The following is a 23,567-nucleotide window of genomic DNA, read 5'->3' on the forward strand; positions in this document are numbered from 1 at the left end:
AAGTTCCCACATTTTGAGATAGCAGCTTAGTTCATTTGGCACCAAAAGGAATTGCAAGGTAAGTTATACGAGGGCCACTATATATATATTTTGAGCCTTGGCAACACTGATTGAAGTTAGGCGCGCTTTGACTTTTGCACGGAATCGTCTGGCATTATTGACCATAACGTATTTCAAATGTTTTGTCAATAGCTTCATTTGTGTTGTTTATGTTGCCTTGAAGATTGCGCGACAACAATAAAATGGAATTAACTCGTGAACATTTTCGTGCGATGACTTTTTACGATTTTCGACGTGGATTATCAAGACAAGAGTGCATCGATCAACTTACTTCCACATTTGGCGATGAAGCCCCATCCTTTGCCACTGTGAAACGCTGGTATAACGAATTTAATCGTGGCCGCCATTCGCTCACCGACGAGATTCGCGAAGGTCGTCCAAAATCAGTTGTTGTTCAAGAAAACATTGATGCTGTGCAAAACCTAATGCTGCAAGATCGTCATGAGACATACTGTGAGATTGAGGCAACCATAGGCATTAGTTCCACCAGCATATATAAAATATTACATGATCATTTAGCTGTGAGAAAGGTATGTTCTCGTTGGATCCCACACAATTTGACAAAAATCAAAAAGACGCTCGCGTCAATTGGTGCAAACAAATGCTCAATAAATACAATCATGGTGCTTCAAAAGACGTATATAAGATTGTAACAGGTGACGAATCATGGATATATGCATATGAGCCGGAACGTAAACAGCAGTCGACTGTATGGGTGTTTCAAGATGAACCCAATCCAACAAAAGTTCATCGAAACAAATGGTCGCCTGTTTTTTCGGGAAAACTGGTCATGTGGCAACTGTGCCTTTAGAGGAACGTAGAACGGTCAACTCTGAATGGTACACAACAATTTGTTTGCCAGAGATCTTCGGTCAAATACGGAAAACAAACAAACGCCGTTGGATCATTCTTCATCAAGACAATGCCAGCTGTCACACATCTCGTCTAACAACCGACTTTATGAACAGTCAAAAAATCGAATTGATGGGTCATCCGCCATAGTCCTGATTTGGCACCCAATGACTTCTTCTTGTTCCCAAATGTCAAGAATAAATTGCATGGACAACGATTTTCGTCGGCGGAAGATGCCGTTGATGCATTCAAAAACCATATTATGGAGGTGTCTCAAGAAGAATGGAAAAACTGCTTTGACAAATGGTTCGAACGAATGCAAAAGTGTATTGACCATAAAGGAGAATACTTCGAAAAACAATAAAGCAGTTTTCAATGCCAAATTCCTGTTTTTTCATTGTTAGGCTCAAAATATAAATAGTGACCCTCGTATACTTTGAAGAAAAAATTTCTGTTTTTTAATAAGTTTAAATAATATGATACTGGGGCTATACAAATGTAAATAACAATTTTGTTGTTCGTACATACAACTTTATCGAGTCCAGCACCCCCCCCCCCCTGGCTCCTCAACAAGCTTCCGGTCAGTAGTGACCCCAATTTTTACTTCTGAAATATAGGAACCCTAATTGTACCAAATGTTGACCCACTCCTTACGTGAACTACATATACACACCCATGAGAATACAATCAGCGAGGAAGAGTTTCCTGGTACAGGCGAGACCGAGACGAGAACAAGAACGCCTCTCTGCAGATGAGACGAGAATGAGACCACCACACTCGAGACAAGAATGAGATCACCCTTTTGAACTCGAGACGAGACCAAGGAAAGTCTCGTCTAGTCTCGTCTCGATACCATCCCTAACCGAAACGTACATGACGTTATTGAAAATCACTGTACTTCATACTGTAGGTGCCTTTGAATCACGTAAAAGGTACGTAGTTCAGGAAGTGTGTCTGTTCGAGACGGAATACGTACAACATTGTCTGTCAGTGAAGTGCATGTACTTCGCGGTTCAAATGAAACGTGTGTAGGGTAAAGGAGGTCAAGAGTACGCACCTAACGTTTGAGGCCGTGTAAATAGTAAGGTAAATCACAGATACACATGAAAGTTTGTCACAATGTTTATTAACCCTTTAGTAATCATTGCTCAGATATCAAAGAAAGTAACTGTAAAAGGAAAAACTACAGAAAAGATTTTATGAAAAAATAGCACATGCGTACTCTTGGACACATAGGCGGCTAAGAGTACTAAACAGGTCGTTCAAGAGTACGCATTAGCAATTATCACACACATATGGTCCATGTCCAATGTAATCAGAACACTGTTCATGCCACCACTCATGACACACCCCACACTGAACCCAGTCGTCAGCAAAGGACTCTCCACACCCAGCGCAGATAGTTTCGGTTTCATCTGCAGCCGCCTGTGTGTTATCTTGTTGACGTTGCACAATCTTTAATGGCTTTTTTGTTAGTTTCTGAAGGGGTTGCTGTTTCTTGGTGCTCTGCCTATCCACTAACTTATTTTTAAAATGTGATCCCGAGAGAATTTCAGATGACCCCCTTTCCTAGATCCGGAAGGAGTCTTCTGTGCAGGGTTTTCTATTGGTGACAGACCCACTCCCCCTGGTTGAGACACACTGGCATTCGCCGATGGAGTAGGACAAGGTTTAGTAGACGTTGACGGTTCGTTATCTGGGGTTCTGCCAAGCCTCCCTGGAATCAAATCTGCACCACCTCCTACGATTGGCATAAGTGCGGTGTGAACATTAGCAGAAACATAGTCTTCTTCCGTAAAAATGTCCGGATTAAAGGGATAAATCCCCGTACAAGCAAACGCTCGTTCAGCTGCTCGAAATAATCCAGCAATGTCATATTGAGAAACAATCTCTCCTGGGTGATTCACCATCCACTTTTCGACTTCTGCTGCATAGGCAGTTTTAAGGGGGCCAAAGATTGCTGCGTCCAACGGCTGGAGCTTGTGACTTGTATGAGGGGGTAGAGAAAGTAACGTGATAAAATTTTCTCGGCAATATAGAACTGCAGGTAGTGAACAGTGAGATGAATGGTTGTCAACTATCAGAAGCACAGGATCTTGAGCAGTGGGTTTCACATGATAGGTGAAATGTTTGAGCCACTCAGGGAACAGATCTGCAGTCATGTAACCACTGTCTGAAATCATTGAAAGTGTTCCCGTAGGAGCATTGTTAAAGAGGGCAGGGTTCAGTCTTTTCCTTGCAAATATCATGGCAGGCGGAACAGGAAAACCAGTAGCACTGACGCAACCAACGATAGTGACCAATTGGCCACGCTCCCCTGCGGACACTTTGCAGACCGCTCGTTGTCCTTTTGGGCTGACGACTTTTGGCGACTTGGGGGGCACAGTGGATATTCCTGTTTCGTCCATATTGAAGATTCTGGGAGGAGGCAGGGACCGTTCTTCAAAACACCTGCGCAAATTGCCAAAAAAATGGTTCACATCAGTCTTGTTGAATCCCATTGCCCGACGTAAACTGCACTGTTCTGGTGTACGTAGAGATAAACCTTGTCTCTTGCAGAAATTGGTTGCCCAGTCTTTACCTGTTACCTTTTTTTCTTCATTAAATCTTGTGTGAACCAGATGACTTTCAGCAAACTGGTAAGCGACTTGCATCAGTTTCCTGCGCGTTAAGCCATAGAATCTTGCGTTGAGGTCTGTGCAATGGGCAGCTAACTCCTTTTCCTGGGTAGTGTTGAAGACCGTTTTAAATCGACCAAGGGATGATGGAACTGTTCCCTGAAATGACAAAACAAGAAAAACTCATGCACAAATGCACTTAGCACATAGGGCTAAAGTACTCTCTCCACCACACTCCAATGAATTTTAAGTGGAAAGAAACGTGTCTTGAAGACACCTCATGCTATTTGAAGTGAGCTAGCTTGTTACATTTTCGAGACATTATGCCTGATTGTTGTCCCTACAAGGTTAAGTCATGAATTACTCAAAACTACTAGGGCTAGGTAAATAATAATCTGATTTGCACTTCTGGGAATAAGAAAGTAGTAAGATGAATACTCAATTCTAAAGCATAACGTTGGCTTGCAAAGTAACTCTGCAATTCAAGGAGCCACAAAAAGTGTTCAGGCTATTGCATCATCAACCTAATAGGCTACAGAAAAAAATGTGTGTGGCGTTGACGATGTGGGCATGCTTAAAACATTTTTCAATTCTGAATATCAGTAGGCTTTCAGTGGAATTTGAAGGAGGTAATCGGATTCAATGAGAGAAAAATTTACTCCATCATAAAATAATCATATTTCGTTGTGAACATTCTAGGAAATAAATAAGTAGCCTATTTAATTATAAAACGATAATTTCATTATCACACAACGAAAGTTACATTTGTCGTATAGGCCTTGAGAGGACTCCATAACTGACTTTGTTATAATTGAAATTCTTATTATTGGCTGTTATTTAAGTGATGTTTAGCCTCATTAAAAATATAATTGACCGGACTCTGCAGTAAGAGCATGTGAAGGAACTGATGTCGTAAAAAGGGCTTAGATACCTGCTTCAATCTTTTCCTCAATGTGCACTCATTCACTCCCATGGTACGTGCGACTTGCCGCTTGCTTTCACCTTGGGCTACTCTTCTCTTTGCCCCTGGAGATTTTCCTCCGTAAACTGCAATTTCCTCTCTGTCTTCTTTCTATACTTTCCCATCTTTGTTCTCTGCAATAAAAACCTTCCTTAGCCGTACATGGTATGACACGTAGACATCTTTCATACAATTTACATTTAATTTTACTCACAATTATATGTAACGATTTCATATGCACGTGTACATTAACAGGATGGCGATAGACCTGGAACACCGGGAAAAGCCAGGGAATTTCCTTTCTGCTTCTCTGTAGCCACCCTGATTAAACATTTCATACTCGTTTACCTGCAAGGTATGTACAATGCTCACCTTAGACAACCTACGTGCATCTTTCATTACAAACTGTTGCCCAAGAGTACGCACGCACGGAAATGCGAACTCTTGCCCTCCACCTACACTACTTCTCATTTCAATCACCAGAGGGGTGCACTGCTTAGACAGAAACAGGTCTGCCTCACCTGTGCATTGTCTAATAAGGCATGTTCTTCGTATTACATGCACTTCGTGAATTTGCCATACTTACATGGTCATATTCCTTACGTTTAACATGCAAAATTTTATAACGAAAAGCAAAAAAATGTTCACTTACCTATCATACGTAGACAAAATGCGGGAGCAAGAATATCTGTGGTGCTGCTGCACTAGACTTTCCCAGCGACTGGCGTGGTGGAAGAATTATCTCGATCAGTGCTACCAACCTTTGGGAAAAGCCAATAGTACTCTTAGCCGCCCGCGTACCCTTACCCTCCTTTACCCTACACTAATGTGGAATCAGTGGCGTGCCCAGGATTTTCAAAAGGGAGGGGTTATGTATACTTTTTCTTGGAAGTTAGCCCTCATTTTGTCATATTTTCCTAACTTTGACGTTCTTTTTTTTAGGAATACTGGGCCAAAAAGGAGGGGTTATAACCCCCACCAACCCCCCCTTGGGCACGCCACTGTGTGGAATATGCGGACATGAATTTCTTCTACAGGAGAGCAAACTGCAATGCAGTGGAGGCTGCACGCCCGTACCAGGTAGCTCTTCCTGGCTGACGACACACTGATCGTCGCGTGTTCATAAGATTACACCAATGCCTCTGAAAACATGGGAGTCTTGAATATGGAGAAAGAAGCGGTAACAGAATACATATCACAGTGGAAGAAGAGGAAAGCATTTTACAACGCATTGAAGAAGCACCAGGGATGTCAACTAGGAGGATCGCGGCATAGGAGTGAGCTGTTTCTCGCAGCAGTGTGTGGCACATTTTACATCGCCAGTTGCTCTACCCGTACCATCTCCAACATGTACAAGGTCACCAAGCAACGGATTGCAAGGCCAGGGTTAGGTTTTGTGAGTGGGTGCTGCAAACAGTTGCATTACACCGCTTTTTAACTGATATTTTGTTCACAAACGAAGCTGGATTCACTCGTGACGGAATTTTGAACTTTCATAATACTCACGTGTAGTGTGACAAAAATTCCCATGAAATGTTTGAGTCATAACATCAACGTTTCACCTTGAATGTGTGAATTGGTGTAGTAGGTGATTTCATATTGGGACATCACATCCTACCACTCAAACTCAATGGTCATGGGTACTTTCAGTTCCTACGTAATCATCATCTATGCATCCTGGAATATGTTCACCATCATCATCGGTTGTGTGTGGTTCATTCTAGGGATGGCCAGATCGGGATCCTGGCGGATCCGGTTGGTTCCGGATCCTAAAATTGTTCGGATCCGGATCCAGAACTTTTGGATTCGGATCCAGAATTTTCGGATCCGGATCCGGTACTTTCGGATCTGGATCCGTAATTTTCGGATCCAGATCCATTTTGCCATCCCACATGCGCTTCTTTGGAAAGTAAGAATGTGTTTATAACATATTGTTATCTGCTAATATACATATATATATATATATATATAATACACACACACACACACACACACACACACACACACACACACACACACACACACACACATATATATATATATATATATATATATATATATATATATATATATATATATATATATATATATATATATATATTGTGTGTGCGCGCGTGCGCGATTTGTAATTAATTAATACACTTACAAAGGAGGTCTAAGTCTCCCCCTCCGATTTCCATGAAACGTAGCAGGTGTATAGAGCCCCCCCTCAAATGTAAAGATGAGAAATTGAAGTGGGGATCTGACCCCGAAGAAACAGGGGGCATAGGGCCTCTCTATACACCTGTCAAATTTCATGGGAATCGGAGGGGAACACAGGGGTCAGATGATCCCCAGGTCAATTTGTCCTCATCTTGACATTTGAGTCGGGTTTTGCCCCCTAAAACAGTTTTTTTTTAGCGGAAACAAAAACAACGTATTTCTTCCTTTGGGCCCCTCTATACACCTGCCAAGTTTCATGAAAATCGGAGGGGGACACAGGGGTCAGATCCTTACTTCAATTTGTCCTCATCTTGACATTTGAGAGGATTTTGCCCACTAAAACAGTTTTTAGCTCAAACAAAAAAACACGTATTTCTTCCTTTTGGGCCCATCTATACACCTGCCACGTTTCATGGAAATCGGAGGGGAACACAGGGGTCAGATCCCCACTTCAATTTGTCCACATCTTGACATTTGAGGGGAGATTGCCCCCCTAGAACAGATTTTTAGCCGAAACAGAAAAACACGTATTTCTTCATTTGGGCCCGTTTATACACACACCTGCCAAGTTTCATGGAAATCGGAGGGGGGACACGGGGTCAGATCCCCACTTCAATTTCTCCTCATCTTGACAATTGAGTGGGTTTTGCCCTTTAAAACCGTTTTTTAGCTGAAACAAAAAAAACACGTATTTCTTCATTTAGGCCCTGCCAAGTTTCATGGAAATCGGAGTGGGACACATAGGTCAAATGCCCACTTCAATTTGTCCCCATATTGACATTTGAGGGTGGTTGCCCCCTAAAACAGTTCTTTAGCTGAAACAAAAAAACAGGTATTTCTTCCTTTGGGCCCGTTTATACACACACCTGCCAAGTATCATGGAAATCGGAGGGGGACACAGGGGTCAGATCCTCACTTCAATTTGTCCTCATCTACATTTGAAGGGGTTTGCCCCCTAAAACTGTTTTTTATAGCTGAAAAAAAAAACACGTATTTCTTCCTTTGGGCCCCACTATACGCCTGCCAAGTTTAATGGAAATCGGAGTTGGACACTTAGATAACCTCCCTTGTTAGTCTTACACTTTGTAATTATATAACACTGCATATATTATAATGTTTTATTTTAATTTGTAAAACTGTAACTGTAGAACAATTGTATAATTTTTGTATAACATTTCTATCTTGATATATGTGTTAAAGGTTTCATCCTGGAATGGAATGTCTCACATTTATGTGTGTTTTCATTTCCAATACATTCGAATGAATACATATTCGTTTCAATGGCATTTACAAAATCACCTCTGACATTTTATGTTAAACAAGTAAGATTATTTTTGTGCACGAGTGTGTTAGCCGATGCGTAGCAAAGTATTTTAGGAAGAACACTTGAAAAAATTATTGTAGGACTAACTAATGAAAAATTTCTTTGTAATCGAAGATCATAATACCTTTTAAGGTGTGGTAATATTATAATGGGATTGAGATCCGAAACTTTCGGATCCGGATCCAGATCCGAAACTTTCAGACCCGGATCCGTTTGGCCATTCCTAGTTCATTCACGATGGGGCACCAGAACATTTTGCTTTACCTGTGCGGAGGCACCTTACGCGACGCTATGGTCGGCACTGGGTAGGTCGTGCGGGGCCTGTATTGTGGCCTCCATGGTCACCTGATTTAAATCCATTGCATTTTTGTATTTAAGGTCACATGAAGATCATGGTGTACAGTTCTCTTGTCATAAATTACGAAATAGTTAAAGCGGTTTTACTATAAGTTTTTATTTAGTTTTTGCTTTATGTTAGTATGAATCAATTAATTTCATAGTTATTATTATCTTGCATTATTGTTTTACTTTTATTGTGAGTAGGCTATTGATGTAAATCTGGCAATGATCTCTTGAGAGAGAGGGAAGGAAAAGAGAGAGAGAGAGAGAGAGAGAGCATTCAAAACATCACAACCACAGTAATTCGTGTGTGATTTTTGTTATTATTCCTATAGTAAAGTATATTTGAAGTCAAAAGTAATTGTTTATCTTTTGTTTCTTATAACAAAAACTCTTCCGCCGGAAACTTTTGGTGGGGTGATTCAAATTTGATCCTGCCACGCAGTGGCGTGCCCAAGGGGGGGTTGGTTGGGGTTATAACCCCCCCTTTTGGTCCAGTATTCCTAAAAAAAAGAACATCAAAGGTAGGAAAAGATGGCAAAATGAGAGCTGACTACCAGAAAAAGTGTACTTAACCCCTCCCTTTCGAAAATCCTGGGCACGCCACTGCTGCCACGTAATTCGCCTGCTAAGAGGATGTTACAAATCTTAAGAACAGATGAAGACGAGAAAAATGCAAGTTTATAACTAGCTGTATGTTATGCCCCTAATTAGACGTATTCATTCCAATTATAACGTTTAACTAAAATTTAAAATTAATTTTATTTCCTATGGGACGCTAGGACCCTTTAGGTGCGAGGCCCCGGGCAGTCGCCCACCCCCTTGCTCTGATGTGTGATCAAACATTGCGAAGGATAATTTGCGTAATAGTGTCCTCAACTGCTAAGAAACCAGTACCCAAATTGTCAATTTCTCTATTTGTATTCCCATTTTTATTTTGCATCTAGTTTCTTTTAAGGAACAGAATTGTGTTGATATGAATCGATGTTGTCCTTTCCTTGTTGAAGTTTATATTTCAATTCATGAGCATCACAACAGACTGAATTAAAATGCAATTGAGATGGTTAATCTGTACTGCTGGACATTTCGGCGACTATTCTTTTCTGTGTTCATATTGAAGGGAAATTTGGAGCTAATTTTAAGTGAAAAGGGAAATTCGATGAAAAATAGCGAATTTTCAGGGAAATTTTAAGACAGACTAAACATTAATTATATTAAACATTATAACAGATTCCAGTTTTGAAAATGAGATTTTTTTTTATTATTTTGTCGTATACTTTGTTCTGAGAGGAAGGGTGGAATTTGGGTTGACCCACATCTGTCTACCGTTTGGGACCGGAGGTCTTTGGCCATTCACCCTTATGGTAGTGGGAGTCCGAGGGTATTGTTTATTTAAGCTTTCCCCGGTTCTCTGAATTTTGCCTCAAACACTACACCTGCAAACCATAAAGTTATCTTTGTCGCAAACCTTCATTGGACACTGGGTGGGTTATTCGTCGTGTGCGAGTGTTTGGTGGAAGGCTGTGCCCGTCTTGGACGACGGGAGAACAAGGGAAGCAAAGGAGACTATCTGCAACTCCAGAATATATTAGAAAACGTCGTGGAGAATTATCGGAAGACGAAAAAACACAGCAGAAACAAGTTAAAAAATTCCGTGCAGAGTGGCAAAAAATGACCAACAATGGATTAAATTTTAATAAAAAACTTGCTGTGTTTTAGAAGTTTCCACCTAATATGTGAAATTTACCAGAATAGAACATTTGCTCAGGTATGTACTATATATATATCTTTTTTTAATAAAACGCGTACATCCATGCGCCGAACTTAACATTTTTATGGGGAGGCAAAAATGTGATTTTCCACAGAAACTTTTCATATGTGCGCCTTATAACAGCATTTTGTGTAGAATATTTTTAATTTTCTTCTGATGGTGTGATGAAGACAAGGGGCATTGGCCTCCCTAAATCCAATCTCTGTTTGTGTGTTTTGCTTTTTACTGTTGGAAATCTTCAGTTGCCAACTATAACATAGTTTTAGCTTTCATCTCAAAACAAAAAAATTAGCTTGGTTTAGAAATAAAATCTAAATCTTCCAAAAAAAACATTAAAAAGTTATTGATTTTATTGTTTATGGATTTGGTTTATTTTACTTCGCTTTTCTGCCACTTTTGACTAATTGCAAAGATGGGGATGAGTAATGATATGATTAAATTTATGAATGGACACTCACAAACAGCCATGCCCAGGCCGGGATTCGAACCCGGTACCCCTGGCGTCGTAGCATTTAAAAGTTAAATTGATTAACATTTTATACATACATACGAACATGGGTCAATGATAGTATTTAATTATTATTATTATTATTATTATTATTATTAATAATAATAATAATTCTTTAGATGAAGGGAAAAAATGGGCGAAAAAGGGAAATTTTACCCCTTGGAAAGGGAAATTGTGCTTACAGATTGTGGCAACACTGGTTGAGACGTCTGAACTGTCGTTGTTGCTTGCATGTTTCGAATTAAATTGACTGTTTAATTGTTTTTATCTCATTGGTATTTATTCTACTAACATGTTATAGCATCTTCATAAGAGCAATACCGATAAGTAAAATAAAGATTGTGGTTGCAAGTCGGTGTGCACAAAGGGCACATTCTGTGTGTGAAACTTGGGAGACGCTTGTTTCAAATGTGCAAATATTCTGCGTGCAAAAAATGGGTCGAAAAGTACAGCGACAGTATCAAGAAATTGGAGAAGATTTTCAAACATTATGCAGACTTTGTTTGAAGAAGTCAAGCTTGAAAATAGACATGTATGAAGATGATGAACGACCAAGAGACATTCCGGGGAAAATACTGAATTGTTTAACCCTCAAGGTAATGCAATTTTGCTATTTATTCTTTTAACGCCCAACATGCAAATTTTAATTTTTGAAGGTGTGAAGTGCGTCAAGAAGCGGTGCGACCACTTTTACAAGATGGTGAGAATAGAGGAAAGAGCTTGTTTCACCCAGTGATGATAGTATGCAAGCGTAGACCACCGCACCGCTGTTTGCGCTATCGGCAAGCGAGACGCTTGCATAACTGTAGACTGTCCGTGAGTGAAGCGCGCAAATTTCCTTAACTAGTTTAAGGAGTGATTTATTTACATACCAATTTATGAAAGCAGGTGCTGAAACTGCCTTCGTTGTCCACAAATATTTCACACCTCTTGATGAGTCACCTATAACTCCTGGGTAATTATGCGATATCGCCCGAACACCTCTCACTTGTTTATTTCGTTAATTTTAGCATTGATACGTACCTATTCTGCATTGCGGAAGATTCTTTAACCCTCCATTGCATGAATTAAGAAAATGAAACTAAAAAAAAAATTATTTTTGGTTTTTATTGTCAATTGGTTGTACATATGGAAAGAATGTTAACCAAAATCATCTACCACTATTTGAATTTGAGATACCAGTATGTGCCAGATATGGCACGGGTAACAGTAGTATAAGCCGGAGATACATTAAACTCGTTTGTTTTCAAATAAAAATCATTGCTACTTACCTCATATGCATAGCGGAAGATTTTTGAAGCTGGGGATCACTAACATTATAATCATTTATTGGTCGTTGTTAATTCGGCACGCAAATTTTGACTCACGTTGTCTATCGTCAGCTAATATGCAGTATCGTCAGCTGATGTGCAGTGTTTCCAAACTTATGAACCGATAAATGCCGCACAAACTATTCACGAAAGATTTTGAAGCGAAAATTGAGGCTAGACTCTACTTTACGTTCTTATCTGCATGGTGATTGCTTCTTTGCGTTCGCGGTGCGGCACCCGGCATCTCTTCGGGTTAGTAACTTTTTATTTTTACACTTTCTGTTCACGATAGCCCCACTATCCATTCATGGGGTCGAGGTATGCCTACGAGGTTAGGTTAGGTTCCATTAGCACTCATTTTACCCCATAATATGTGCTTCATCATCTAAAAAATTCCTCAGTACGTTCAATTGCACATATCCGGACAACATCGGTTTTTCTCGACTCACTCCTTCAGGAAATTTTTCCTCGCTTTGGGATTTACGTTGTTGAATTCCTTATAAAATAAGCTTTCCAACGATATATGAGACGTATTCCTTAGGAAAAGGACGTAAACTAGAGTCTTACCTTACATTGGAAAAAAAAACTGCTCACACGTCATCTTGTCAAACTTCCGCGTGGTTGCTACACTGTGAGGGGGTTACATAACCGAACGCACGGAACATTTGATTCACGTAGTCGACGGTAATGGTGACACGAGCTATCGTACAACGGAGATGCATGATTGACGAAAAATACCTTATTTACAGGCAAAATACGTTGCACGATTCTGAAAAACAATTTCCCCGGCTTCAGAAAGTCCCCAAGAACGCAATTGCGTAAGTACTTTCTCATCTTTTCTCCTGTAAATTTTAAGAAATCCGTCTCCGGCTTATACTACTGTTACCATGGCACGTTGTGCACCTTTGCATTAATGGTAAAAATGGGCAAATTTCATGCATTATTAGTTTCTATGGGATTGTGCAAAGTAATTTTTCAAATAATTTTTTTGAACTGAACACTTAGAACATTTTTCAAGTCACTTACAATATGTTCCAAATATGATACAATATGCACATGTGAAGCTCAAGGAATTAATTATAGTGAATAGTGAAGTAAATATTTAACAAACCATACTGTATTATTTTATGTCACATTGTGTGAAATTCTACAAAACAATTATTTGTTTTCTTGAGACACAGATGAACAGAACATTTAGAACATTTTATGAAGGACTTGCCACTGCACTTAGGTTTCTTACATCTCTGGCGATCATCAGTAACTTCAGGCCAATGGCTCGTCGCATCCAACCTAACATCAGAGACAGGGATTGCTGCTCTTGGGCCCTTATGTCTCTTGGCTTCCAGTTCTTGTTCAACTTCTCTACTCTGACGACCAGATTTTTTTCGAATATTCGACTTTTTGCATAAAGCAAGGCACTCCGCAACTTCTGCTTTGAACTGGAAGAGGTTTAGTACTTCACGTGGAGACATTCCTTGCTCTATCTTAGTTCTACGATACAAAATCCATGCAGAGACAACTGTGAAGTCCAGCATGTGAGTAAATAGCCTGAAATACCATTTTTTCGAACGAAGTTGTATTCTATACAGTGACAGAAGTGAGTCTAGTAAATCCACTCCTCCCATGTGCTTATTGTAAGCCAAAACTACACTTGGGCAGTCAACATCTTTGAATGTTTTCTCTGAGGAAAACCATCTCTTAGCCTTTCCTGCAGGTTGACTTCCCACAAATGTTGACATCAAGTTCACAGTCTTGTTATCAAACCAACGGACACATGATATTTCTGTCCCATCTATTGTGGCTGTAACTTCATCATATGAACCCCGTCCTTTCTTTTTCAAATCTTTTTCGCTTACTAAATTACATCCAGGAACTCGATTTATTCTGACTGTGCCAATGCTGAAAATTCCCTCATCTGAAAGGTAACATTGCAATTTAGGGCTGTTGAAATAATTGTCAAAATATACCTTATGGTTAGCATGCCTTGGGACTGGTTGAGTCAATCTAATTACCACATTTCCTGATGCACCACAGTCAATTTAATTAGGAAGTGTGTCAGTTGCTTTTCCACTATAAAGTTCAAAATTGTATGGAAGTCCACTGACTCCTGAAATAACATACAATTTATAACCCCAGCGATGAGGCTTTTTGGGATTATACTGTTTTAGTGAGCTCCGTCCTTTGAAAGCACATATTTGTTCGTCTACAGACAGATTCTCTTCCATTGGAACTTTCAGGCATTGAACTTTTATGTTTTCTAAGAGTGGTCTTATTTTATGTTGCTTATCATATCCAGGTTGATCCCGAGATACCTGAGTGGAATTATCATTGAAATGTAAGAACTGTTTTAATTCTTCCCATTGGTTCAGTTTCATCAGGGAGGCAATTTGGGGTATGAAGAAACTGCTGTTCCAATATAGTCTTGATCTAGGCAGTTTGATGATAGACATCCACAAAGGAGAACCTAAAAACTTTTCCATATCATCTTTTGTCAGATCAATTGGTTTCTGAGGTCTTTTCTGTGCTGAATAGAGTCGTGTTTGTTCCACAATCAGTTCTATCAGTTCAGGTGTGAAGTAAAAGGAAAAGAAATCAAATGGACTTTTGAGAGCAGAAACACACTGGGGCAAATCTGTAACACCTGAAAATAATGTGTCACTAGCCGAATGTTGGAGGTAATTGTGCTTCCATATTATGCGTCTTCCATCTACAGCTCTTGTAGATTGTTGACAACCCTCGGAGGAAGATCCTGCAGCTGGTTCTTCATTGGATGACTTTCTTTCAACATCTTCCATACTTTGTGAATCATCATCACTGCTAGTACAGTCATCATTTTCAGGTACATCTGGAATAAAGAATACGAGTAATTAGGATTTATATTTTCTAAACATGCAACAAATTTGAAAGCAATGTAATTTCAATCAATATGAAATTATTTTAGATAGGCACGCACAGGAGATGTCCTACGTAGAAATTTTCAGCGAAAAATGCAGGCTGGACCAGAACTCGAACCCGGGTCTCTGGCATACCGTGCCATTACTCTAACCACTGAGCTACCGAGTCAGCCTAGCCTCGCCTGATTTTTTGCTATCGCTGTTTTACCTGAGTGGAATTATTATTATTATTATTTGTATAACCTGCAAATAATAAATTCCACCATGCTTTACAAATTTGATATAATTATCAGTGATAATATGATATCATATCATTATCATAATATGATAAATTTCATCATTTCTATAAACCTAGGAAGGACAACTGCATACTTAATCATTTATATTTGATGACAATTTATCGTTTTGTGATTGCAATGGTTTTCATTGTGGTATTTCTATTACTTTTATCATGATTATACAAAATAAATAAAATTATACTTACATTCAGGATCATCATCAGAGCAAGACAAGTCAGAATCTTCGCTGCTACTCGGCAGTTGCCACTCATTTGAAAATGTTCTAGGGAGATTCTTTCGCCCATAAAAGGAATTTGGATCCATGACCTCTATTGCACAATGTGCCACATGTGGCACAAACACAGAAAACCAAGTTCTCACACTATGCGTAACAAATAATTGTATAAAACAATTGTAAATCGAACAAGAATGTTCAGGAACAAAATGTATATAGTTCTTATTGGTCAGAAATAAATAATCACTGAAAAAAAATCTATTATTTTTGTCCATCAACTTCACGTCCACACGAAGAGCACAACAGAACATTTGGCATGCTGTAATTCAGAAATTAACCACAAGGTGGCACCAGTTCCTGCAGACCAAGTAACACATTCATAACGAACAGCCTCATGCACATGTAGTTGAAGAGAGGTAAAAGGTGAAAACCCTAGAACGGAAAAAACGGTATGTCGCAGATATGGCACAACATGCGGTACCGGGTTAAGGTGAAGTTATACCTTTTTCCATAAAATAGTGTCAACTTTTCATATTACGAGTCATTATTTGTCTTCCTTGTTCAGCTTGGGTAACAGACAATATGGAGTGGACTCGCCATGGATCATCGCACGTCGTGCTTGTGTTTTGTCGCTTTGGAGTGGTTATGCATTGTTTCAACATTCTTAACCGAAAAATACCTACTTTCGTGTTCATTATGTCATCACAAACCATTGACGGTTAGCCCCAAAAATTATTCACGATAGCCCCATGAACCATTGACAGATGGCCCCAAAAACCATTCACAATAGCCCCATGAACCATTGACGGATAGCCCCAAAACTCATTCACGCCCCAAAAACCATTTCCGGCAAGGTTAGGTTAGGTAAGCATAGTTAAAAAAAAAGAAAAAAATTCTCGTAAAAAAAAGGCACGTTTGTAAACACTGGCGAGACCACGTGACTTTTGATGCTCGCGCCACCTGCAGGTACATAATGGGAACAACGGCATAATGTTGTCGCTTAGAAAATGCAAGTTCCTTACATGAAAAGTGATTATTCCTTGTTCTGCAGCATTCTATCCTGAAGTTTTCAGTTTCCGCGAAAGAAAATACCTCCAAGAACTTGTCAATGCTATAGAAACTGATTTCAGTAAGTAGTTTCTCCTGTAAATTTGAAGAAATCTGTTCGGGCGATATCACATATTTACCGTTCTTGTTGATCAGTGTTGATAATTTCTTTGCGGATGTTTCGTTTCAGTTCTTCCAGGGTATGTGTGGATTTGACTTGTTTACAGCAATTTCTTAACGTACCCCAGAGATAAGAATTGGAGCGAACTTTGGTACCAGTTTCATAGATCTGAGACACATTAAAATCACATATTTTGTGTTTCGCATGGTTCGTACTTACCAATTGTGGGTACTTGTTTACTATCCGTCGGACAGATTTCTTCATTTCTACAGAAGAAACTACTTACCGTAATAAGTTCCTGTAGTATTGTCTAACATCGGGAGTTTGGGCCTCATTTGGGGGCAGGTGTCTCCGTCCAATTTCTAACATGCCTTTAACAGGGAGTCTATAGAAATAGCCGGAGCGGAGGTGGGGCCATGTTAGGGGTTGGGTGCAGTAGGTCAATTACCCCAGGGGCTGAGCCCAGAATCGGTGGGAAATTTGAGTCAAAAATTTCAAACGAAAATAATTTTCCGGGATGGATAGTCCCAAAAACCAATCACGGAATGTTCCACAAAGCAGATAGGTAAGTACGGATGTCAAAAATTGATGAAACTCAGAAGTTATAGGTGTCCAACGGATAGTAAACTTTTACTGCGATGGAACTTATACATTATGCACGGGTAGCTGACGGATAGCCCCACAAACCATTCATGGATAGCCCCACGAACCATTTCCGATAAGGTTAGGTTTGGTTACGTTAGGCAAGCATAGTAAAGAAAAGAATGGGTTTTAAACTCTTGACAGGGGCTTATGTCATCATACGTACGCAGCATCCAGTTGTCGTAGGGCAAGCAAATGAAAGCAATGGCAATTGAGCGTCTGTGAGATATTTCTCTTGAAAAATACATGTTTTCCCCGGTCAAATTTATTCCACGATGAAAGAAAATACCTCGACGAACGTTGTAAACCTTGAAAAACTCATTTCCGTAAGTAGTTTTTTGTGTAAAATTGAAGAAATGTGTCTCCGATGTATGAAACTTGTTACCCGAACTTTTACACCAGGCAATCTTGTTTGAAATCACCTTTGAACTTCACGTGTCGATTGAGTTAACGCACATGAATCATGAATAAATACTCGCTGTGCAGTAGAAAACATTTGCTGAACCATAACACACTTTGTAGTTGAATACACTAGAAAAAGCACAATACATAACTAGCACCCCATCACGTCACATTCGCCAGACTAATAAACAGGCCCCACAGTAAAAAGCAAGGACCCTTATCACTTCACAGTCTTGTGTCTACTTTCAGTACATCCATAAAAAAAAAATGATTTCTAGCCTCCCCCCCCCCCCCATCATCAGCTTACGTTAGTAGGTGTGTCAATAAAGATTTATCAAAAATGTGTGAGCATCCAAGGTGACTAATTTGAACACCTTGAAGCTGGTACCAAAGTGGTAAAATTCTGATCTCCGGGAAACTTATTTCTTCAATTTTACAGAAGAAAGTACTTACGGAACTGAGTTTCTGTAGACTTTCGAAAAGGTCATGGAAGTGTTTTCTCCCTTCGTTCAATTTATTCGGCCGGTAAATCAGGTATTTTTCAACATTAATGTCTCTCCGATGCACAAAAGCTCTTGCCTCCATTACCTTCCACTACGTGAATCGGATGTTCTGTGGGTTTGATGACATAACCCCCGGTCAGTGTTTCCAATCATGCTGTTGTTTTGCAAGAAGATGACAGTTTTAACTATGTTTGCCTAACCTAACCTTGCCGTGCATGGTTTCTGGGGCTATCTGTGCATGGTTTGTGGGGCTATCTGTAAATGGTGTGTGGGGCTATGCGTGAATGGGTTTTCGAACCTGGGAAAAAAAATACAAAATCAGTGTACATGAAAGTAGTTATTTTTAGGTGAAGAAGGTTGGAAACACTGCATACCCACTGATGATAGACAACGCTAGTCAAGATTTGCCCGCCATTTTGTGTGTAACGCAAGCGAAAGAGCAACGAACAATAATTACTCGATATGTGGAAAATTGATACTATTTTCGTGAAAAAAGCAAAATCCCACCTTAAAGAATCCTTAGCAATGCAAAATACGTAAGTACGAATGTGAAAAATAACAAAATAAACGAATTTGAGGCATTTCCCGGAGATCACAATTTTTAATATTACTATCACTACATTAGTGGCCACGGTGGCTCAGTCTGTAACGCATCTGACTACCATGCTCAAGGTCCCGGGTTCGATCCCCGGCCGGTTCAAATCCGGGAACTTTCCTAACGTTGGAAGCGGCCCCGGCGCCCACCCAGTGTCGAATGACATGGGTACCTGGGGGAAACCCTGGGGGTTAATGGCGGTCAGGGGCGTGATGCTGATCACATCACCCCACTCATGACCGGATCAAGAAAGTGTGGGGCGTTACCCCCACACCCCCTATACGCCTTCATGGCGTGGTGCTAAGCACAGGGGAGCACTTTATCTTTTTTTTATCACTATATTACTATTTTTAGATGGTTGTATTTTATCCCACTCCAAAATCTATTTGTATTTTAGTTATTTTACGTTACTTTTGTGCCTCTACGGGTAAGTACGACAATAAGGTTAAATTGAAAACTGGTGAAATGGATGAAGTGACACAAACAGTGAAATGTCCATGCCTTACTAGGAGGAGCCTCTTACTTCGTAGCGTGGGCTTATTAGTTTGTACGTGTTTATGTGTTTCTAGCAGATGAGGATGATATGTTGCACCATATCACCCCTAACGATACCTGTACACCAACCACCAGCAGAAGGCAAATTGATTTGTTATTGTTAACATTGAACTTCAAAGATTGTGGAAAATCACTGACATTGAAAGGCAGCACGTTAGCTTCACACAACTTTCTATGATTTCCTGTCATAAATATTCTTCGCGAAAATAGAGGCATCGCAAATCCCTTGTGTCGGTGCTGAGAAAGGGCAAACTTGAGGGTGTTTTCTACGTACCCTCTTAGATTTTATCACCGGAAGATGTGGAAGAGATGAAAGACGTTGGTCTGGTCCCTCGGACGGTTTACTTTCTCTTGTTTGAAACATGTCCACTCATGAAATGTAGATGTTCGGTTTATTTTCGCCAAACACAGGGTGCTGGGTTTAGCACCATTGTTACAAAAGTATCGTTGACATTTACACCGTAAACAACGTGCGCCACTGCAGCAGGGGGATTTTATTGTGACCCTTTGCTTGGCCACAAAGTTATTCACAACCTATCTCATCCCCTTCCCGTCTGGAAAATGAATGTTGACATAAAGGTACCTTATTTCAGACATACGAGTTGATTTCAGTCACAGTAATTTACATCCATTATTATAATAGGGATGTAGGAATGTGATAATTTCAAACTCGAGTGGTGTTTTCTGAGAGGGAAATGCTATTTCGGGGTAATATGCCTTGTTTACCTGCCTGATAAATATACATTGTTTCCCCCTCGCTGGAAAAATCTCCCCCCCCCCCCCCCAAGAACATCGTTCATCGGCTACTATTAGATCATTGGATTTTGTAGCAAATCCTCGGGTTTCCCAACGATGAATCTCCCAATTTTTTTCAAGTCTGATCTAGCAACACTGCACCGGGCACCGATAACGGCAGGGAAGATGCGCAAACGCTTTTGACCGAAGGTTTTTTTCCTTGTGGTCAAACTATACTTCACTACCAAAAAGTCCAAATTCTGGTCCTGTGGGAGTGTCCCGTCACTAGTATCTTGACTTCCATCCTCATTGTCATTATTACCTCCAACAATTTATGTTGGGAGATGATGACAACGTTTTTCCAAATGTTTTTAGCTTTTTGAGAAGATCAAGCCTTTTACACTATTTCTGAGGAAATTTCTAGACTATCCTTACCTTTTTTAATGTTTGCTTTCTGTGCAGGTCCCTTTACGTCTTGCATTTTTAACTTTTCTGAAGGAGCTCTTTACAACCCTTTTTTAATTTTAAGGTGAGGGTTAGACCATATACTTAGAAGGGTGCAAAATGCCCATACATGCCGGAGCACCCCCACAAAAAAAATCAATCATTCATTATCATTATCATGCAGAGGCAGAAAAGCAGTTTTAAGTAGGAAAATACAAGATACACTCAAATACCACTCACAAAGAGTAAGTTCTCTCATAAAAAATAACAACAAGAGTCGTGTCAGGGCACCACTGGCACACTGATGTGCACACCTATGGTTTCAAGCATTTGTGGATCGACATTTTGTCTTTGTTGAGGCCACTATCAGAATGGTCAATGCTAATGCTCGCAAATATGCAAAAACTCATTATAAACAAACAACAATCACACAAAATTATTTCATAATATTTTGAAAAATCCAAGATGAATCTGTTTTAAGAAATGTGAAAAATAATTTTCTTTTTAAATTTTCAGCCAAGTTATTGTTGAGAACAGTACTTTTGTTATTCCATGAATATTTTTGAAAATGGAAGAAAATAGAAATCTCAGTTTAATTTTTTTCTGTTTGAGACCATTCCTATAATTTAATCTTGTTATTAATATAGAGTGTTGTTGTAGTTCTTTTAAAGAATAGAGACTGGAAGTATCTGTAACTTTTTTTGCTTGGCATAATTTTGAAAATAAGCATGATTTCTTATGACTTCGAAAATGTATGCCTCTTCACATCTTTGCACTTTATTATCACCATCTACAGGGGAAAAAAATATTTCAGATTGTATGTATGTTTGAATATTTTGTTACACTTATTTTGCAATTAGGAAATGTTCCTACAGCACCTTTAAAACTCCCTGAACAAAAGAACATTACTGTCATGAGGAAGAGGCAAATACCACCATGTTTTATTTCAGCTTTCTCCAAATTCTATACTCTTTTCAAGAGCACTTAGCCAATGGTCATTTGAACTAATGGAAAAAGAGTATGCAGGCCTCTAGCCAGATGAATATATCAGTACATTAAACATCTTGCTTAATCCTTCTAGGAAATTACCACTATACACTATTTAGATTAGATATTTGTAGGATTTCAGGGTGGATTTTCAGGCCCCTGTGCTCCCCCTTCCCCCAGCTACGTGGCTGAATATAGGGATCAAAATTTGCAATCATATACTTTTTTAACTTCAAATGTAAACTGGATTAACTTGAAAAAATTTATTCATGAAATTCTGATAAAGCATGTTGATTTTCCCAATTTTATGTTAACACTTGATAAAAAAACTGGCTATTGTTCAGTTCCGATTAACTTATAGGTGCACAAAGAGAACAAAGTTTCTGTGTGTAGTTCATGTAAGTATAATGCTTTTCTTGTTCCTTATTATTGATTGTTTTACATGAAGGTTACTGAAGATGACCGCCTGCCGAAGTTTGTGTGCATGACATGCGTAGACAAGTTGGATAACTTCCAGGAGTTTCGAGACATGTGCCATGAATCTGAGACTCTTCTCAATGACTACATCTCGCAAGTGGAAGAATGCAAGGAAAGGAATGAATCCTACAAGGTGAGTACAATTCATGTGTTTCTTAAGAAATACAGAGTAGACTGTAGTCATAAATGGAATGCTATTTTTTCTATATTCTAAGAAAAGATGTCTGTGTGGCAACAGACCTGGAACCTAGGAAGAATGAGAGAATTTTAAGTGACCAAGGAAAACTTGGGAGTTATTTTATTTACAAGACTATTGTATGTCAAAGACTAATCATTTGGTTTAGTGGTCTCAGTCAGGGTTGTTTAAGGTCCAGGAATTTTAAATAAATTCAATTCCGGTCCAGGAGAGAAAATCAGCAAGCATAAATGGGTTCTGGACCGTAAGGAACCTTTTTATCTGTAAAGTATTTCAGTTTGGTCCAGGAACCTTTTTTCCTGATCAATTTAAATACGGTCCAGAAACCTTTTTTCTGAATGACTTTAAATACAGTCCAGGAACCTTTTTTTAATGAAACAATACACAACTTGGACCGAATTTAAATTGTGTGAGAAAAAATGGTTCCAGTCGTTCAGCGGAACCCAATAGAACTCATCAGAATTTATGGGTTCCTGGCCCTTTAACGACCCTGGTCTCAATATAGACTGGTTTCTAGTTCTCAAGAAATGAGCCTCCCTGATGGCATAGTGGTGACATTGTCACCTTGTAATCAAGGGGGTCCCGTCCTGACTTAGATATTTGTTCAGGGTGGCGACAGACCTGGAAAACCTGGAAAACCGGGAAAAGTCAGGGAATTTGAGGTGTCAAAAAAAGTCAGGGAAATGTCAGGGAATTTCGTCCTTTTTTTTTTTTAATATATCGTTATGGAACTCTGCACGGGAACAGGAAATCTCGTTCGTAAGTTTCATCCTCAACTTTCAGGCCCCTTTTATGCACACCACGGCGCCAGGAAGCAGTGATGGCAGGAGGATAGAGAGAGAGAGAGAGAGAGAGAGAGAGAGAGAGAGAGAGAGAGAGAGAGAGAGAGTGTGTGTGAGAGAAAGAGAGAGATAGAGAGATATTTCTCTCCCCCGGGCTTCTCGGCGGGAATTTTAAATTCGAACACTCTTTGAAGGAAAATTGTTATAACTCGGGCACCATGGGAGCAATCTACTTAGGATAACTTTTGTTTTGCAGCTAAAACATCAGAGCATGCAACAGTGTACAATTTAGAACGCCGAACCGAGGAAGGGGGTTTGGGGGCACGACCCCCGAATTTCAATGGAAAAAAACATAAAAGTCTGGAGTTTCCCCCTCTTCTCCCACTATTTTGGGGAGAAGGCGCGAACTTTAGTATTCTTTTCAAAGAATGGAAATTTCTCAAGAGAGTGAAACATGTTTCATGTTCTTGGGTGCCATACAAGTTGAATAATAAGCCAAAATGTGATTATTTTTTTTTACGAAAAATAGGTAATTTTCATTTTTGGAGGAAAATTGTTATGGGAGCAAACTACTTCGGATAAGTTTTGTTTTGCAGCTAAAACATCATAGCATGCAACCGTGTACAATTCAGAACGCCGGACCGAGGAAGCAGGCTTGGGGGCACGACCCCCGAATTTCAATGGATAAAACATAAAACTTTGGAGTTTGCCCCTTCTTCCTCCACTATT

General features: G+C 39.6%; 2 protein-coding genes across 8 annotated transcripts in view; one reads left to right on the forward strand and one right to left on the reverse strand.

Annotated features, from left to right (window-relative positions):
• Positions 1–2,429: 2,429 nt before the first annotated feature.
• On the reverse strand, positions 2,430–4,503 carry LOC145992368 (uncharacterized). The gene is made up of 2 exons (XM_083128751.1): positions 4,462–4,503; positions 2,430–3,689 (listed from the first exon to the last, which is right to left on the reverse strand). Exons 1-2 carry the CDS (start codon positions 4,501–4,503, stop codon positions 2,430–2,432), a joined length of 1,302 nt encoding a protein of 433 aa, XP_082984877.1.
• Positions 4,504–10,841: 6,338 nt separating this feature from the next.
• LOC145991995 (uncharacterized) overlaps positions 10,842–23,567 on the forward strand; it is a 184,746-nt gene continuing 172,020 nt past the window's right edge. For all 7 annotated transcript variants that reach the window (XM_083127994.1, XM_083127995.1, XM_083127991.1 and 4 more), the window contains exons 1-2: positions 10,842–11,231; positions 21,832–21,993. In XM_083127994.1, the coding sequence (XP_082984120.1) occupies positions 11,070–11,231; positions 21,832–21,993 (324 nt within the window). In that variant the 5' untranslated portion in view covers positions 10,842–11,069. The remainder of the gene's footprint in view (positions 11,232–21,831; positions 21,994–23,567) is intronic.

Source organism: Lepisma saccharinum, chromosome 9, assembly GCF_977018435.1.
Source record: "Lepisma saccharinum chromosome 9, izLepSacc3.1, whole genome shotgun sequence".
Taxonomy (NCBI): Eukaryota; Metazoa; Arthropoda; class Insecta; order Zygentoma; family Lepismatidae; genus Lepisma; species Lepisma saccharinum.

Excerpts from the sequence above, each read along its gene's own strand:
- LOC145992368 (XM_083128751.1), bottom strand. The coding sequence starts at position 4,503 with ATGGGAGTGAATGAGTGCACATTGAGGAAAAGATTGAAGCAG. Across the intron at positions 3,690-4,461 it reads TGAGGAAAAGATTGAAGCAG|GGAACAGTTCCATCATCCCT; the intron begins GTATCTAAGCCC and ends TTGTCATTTCAG.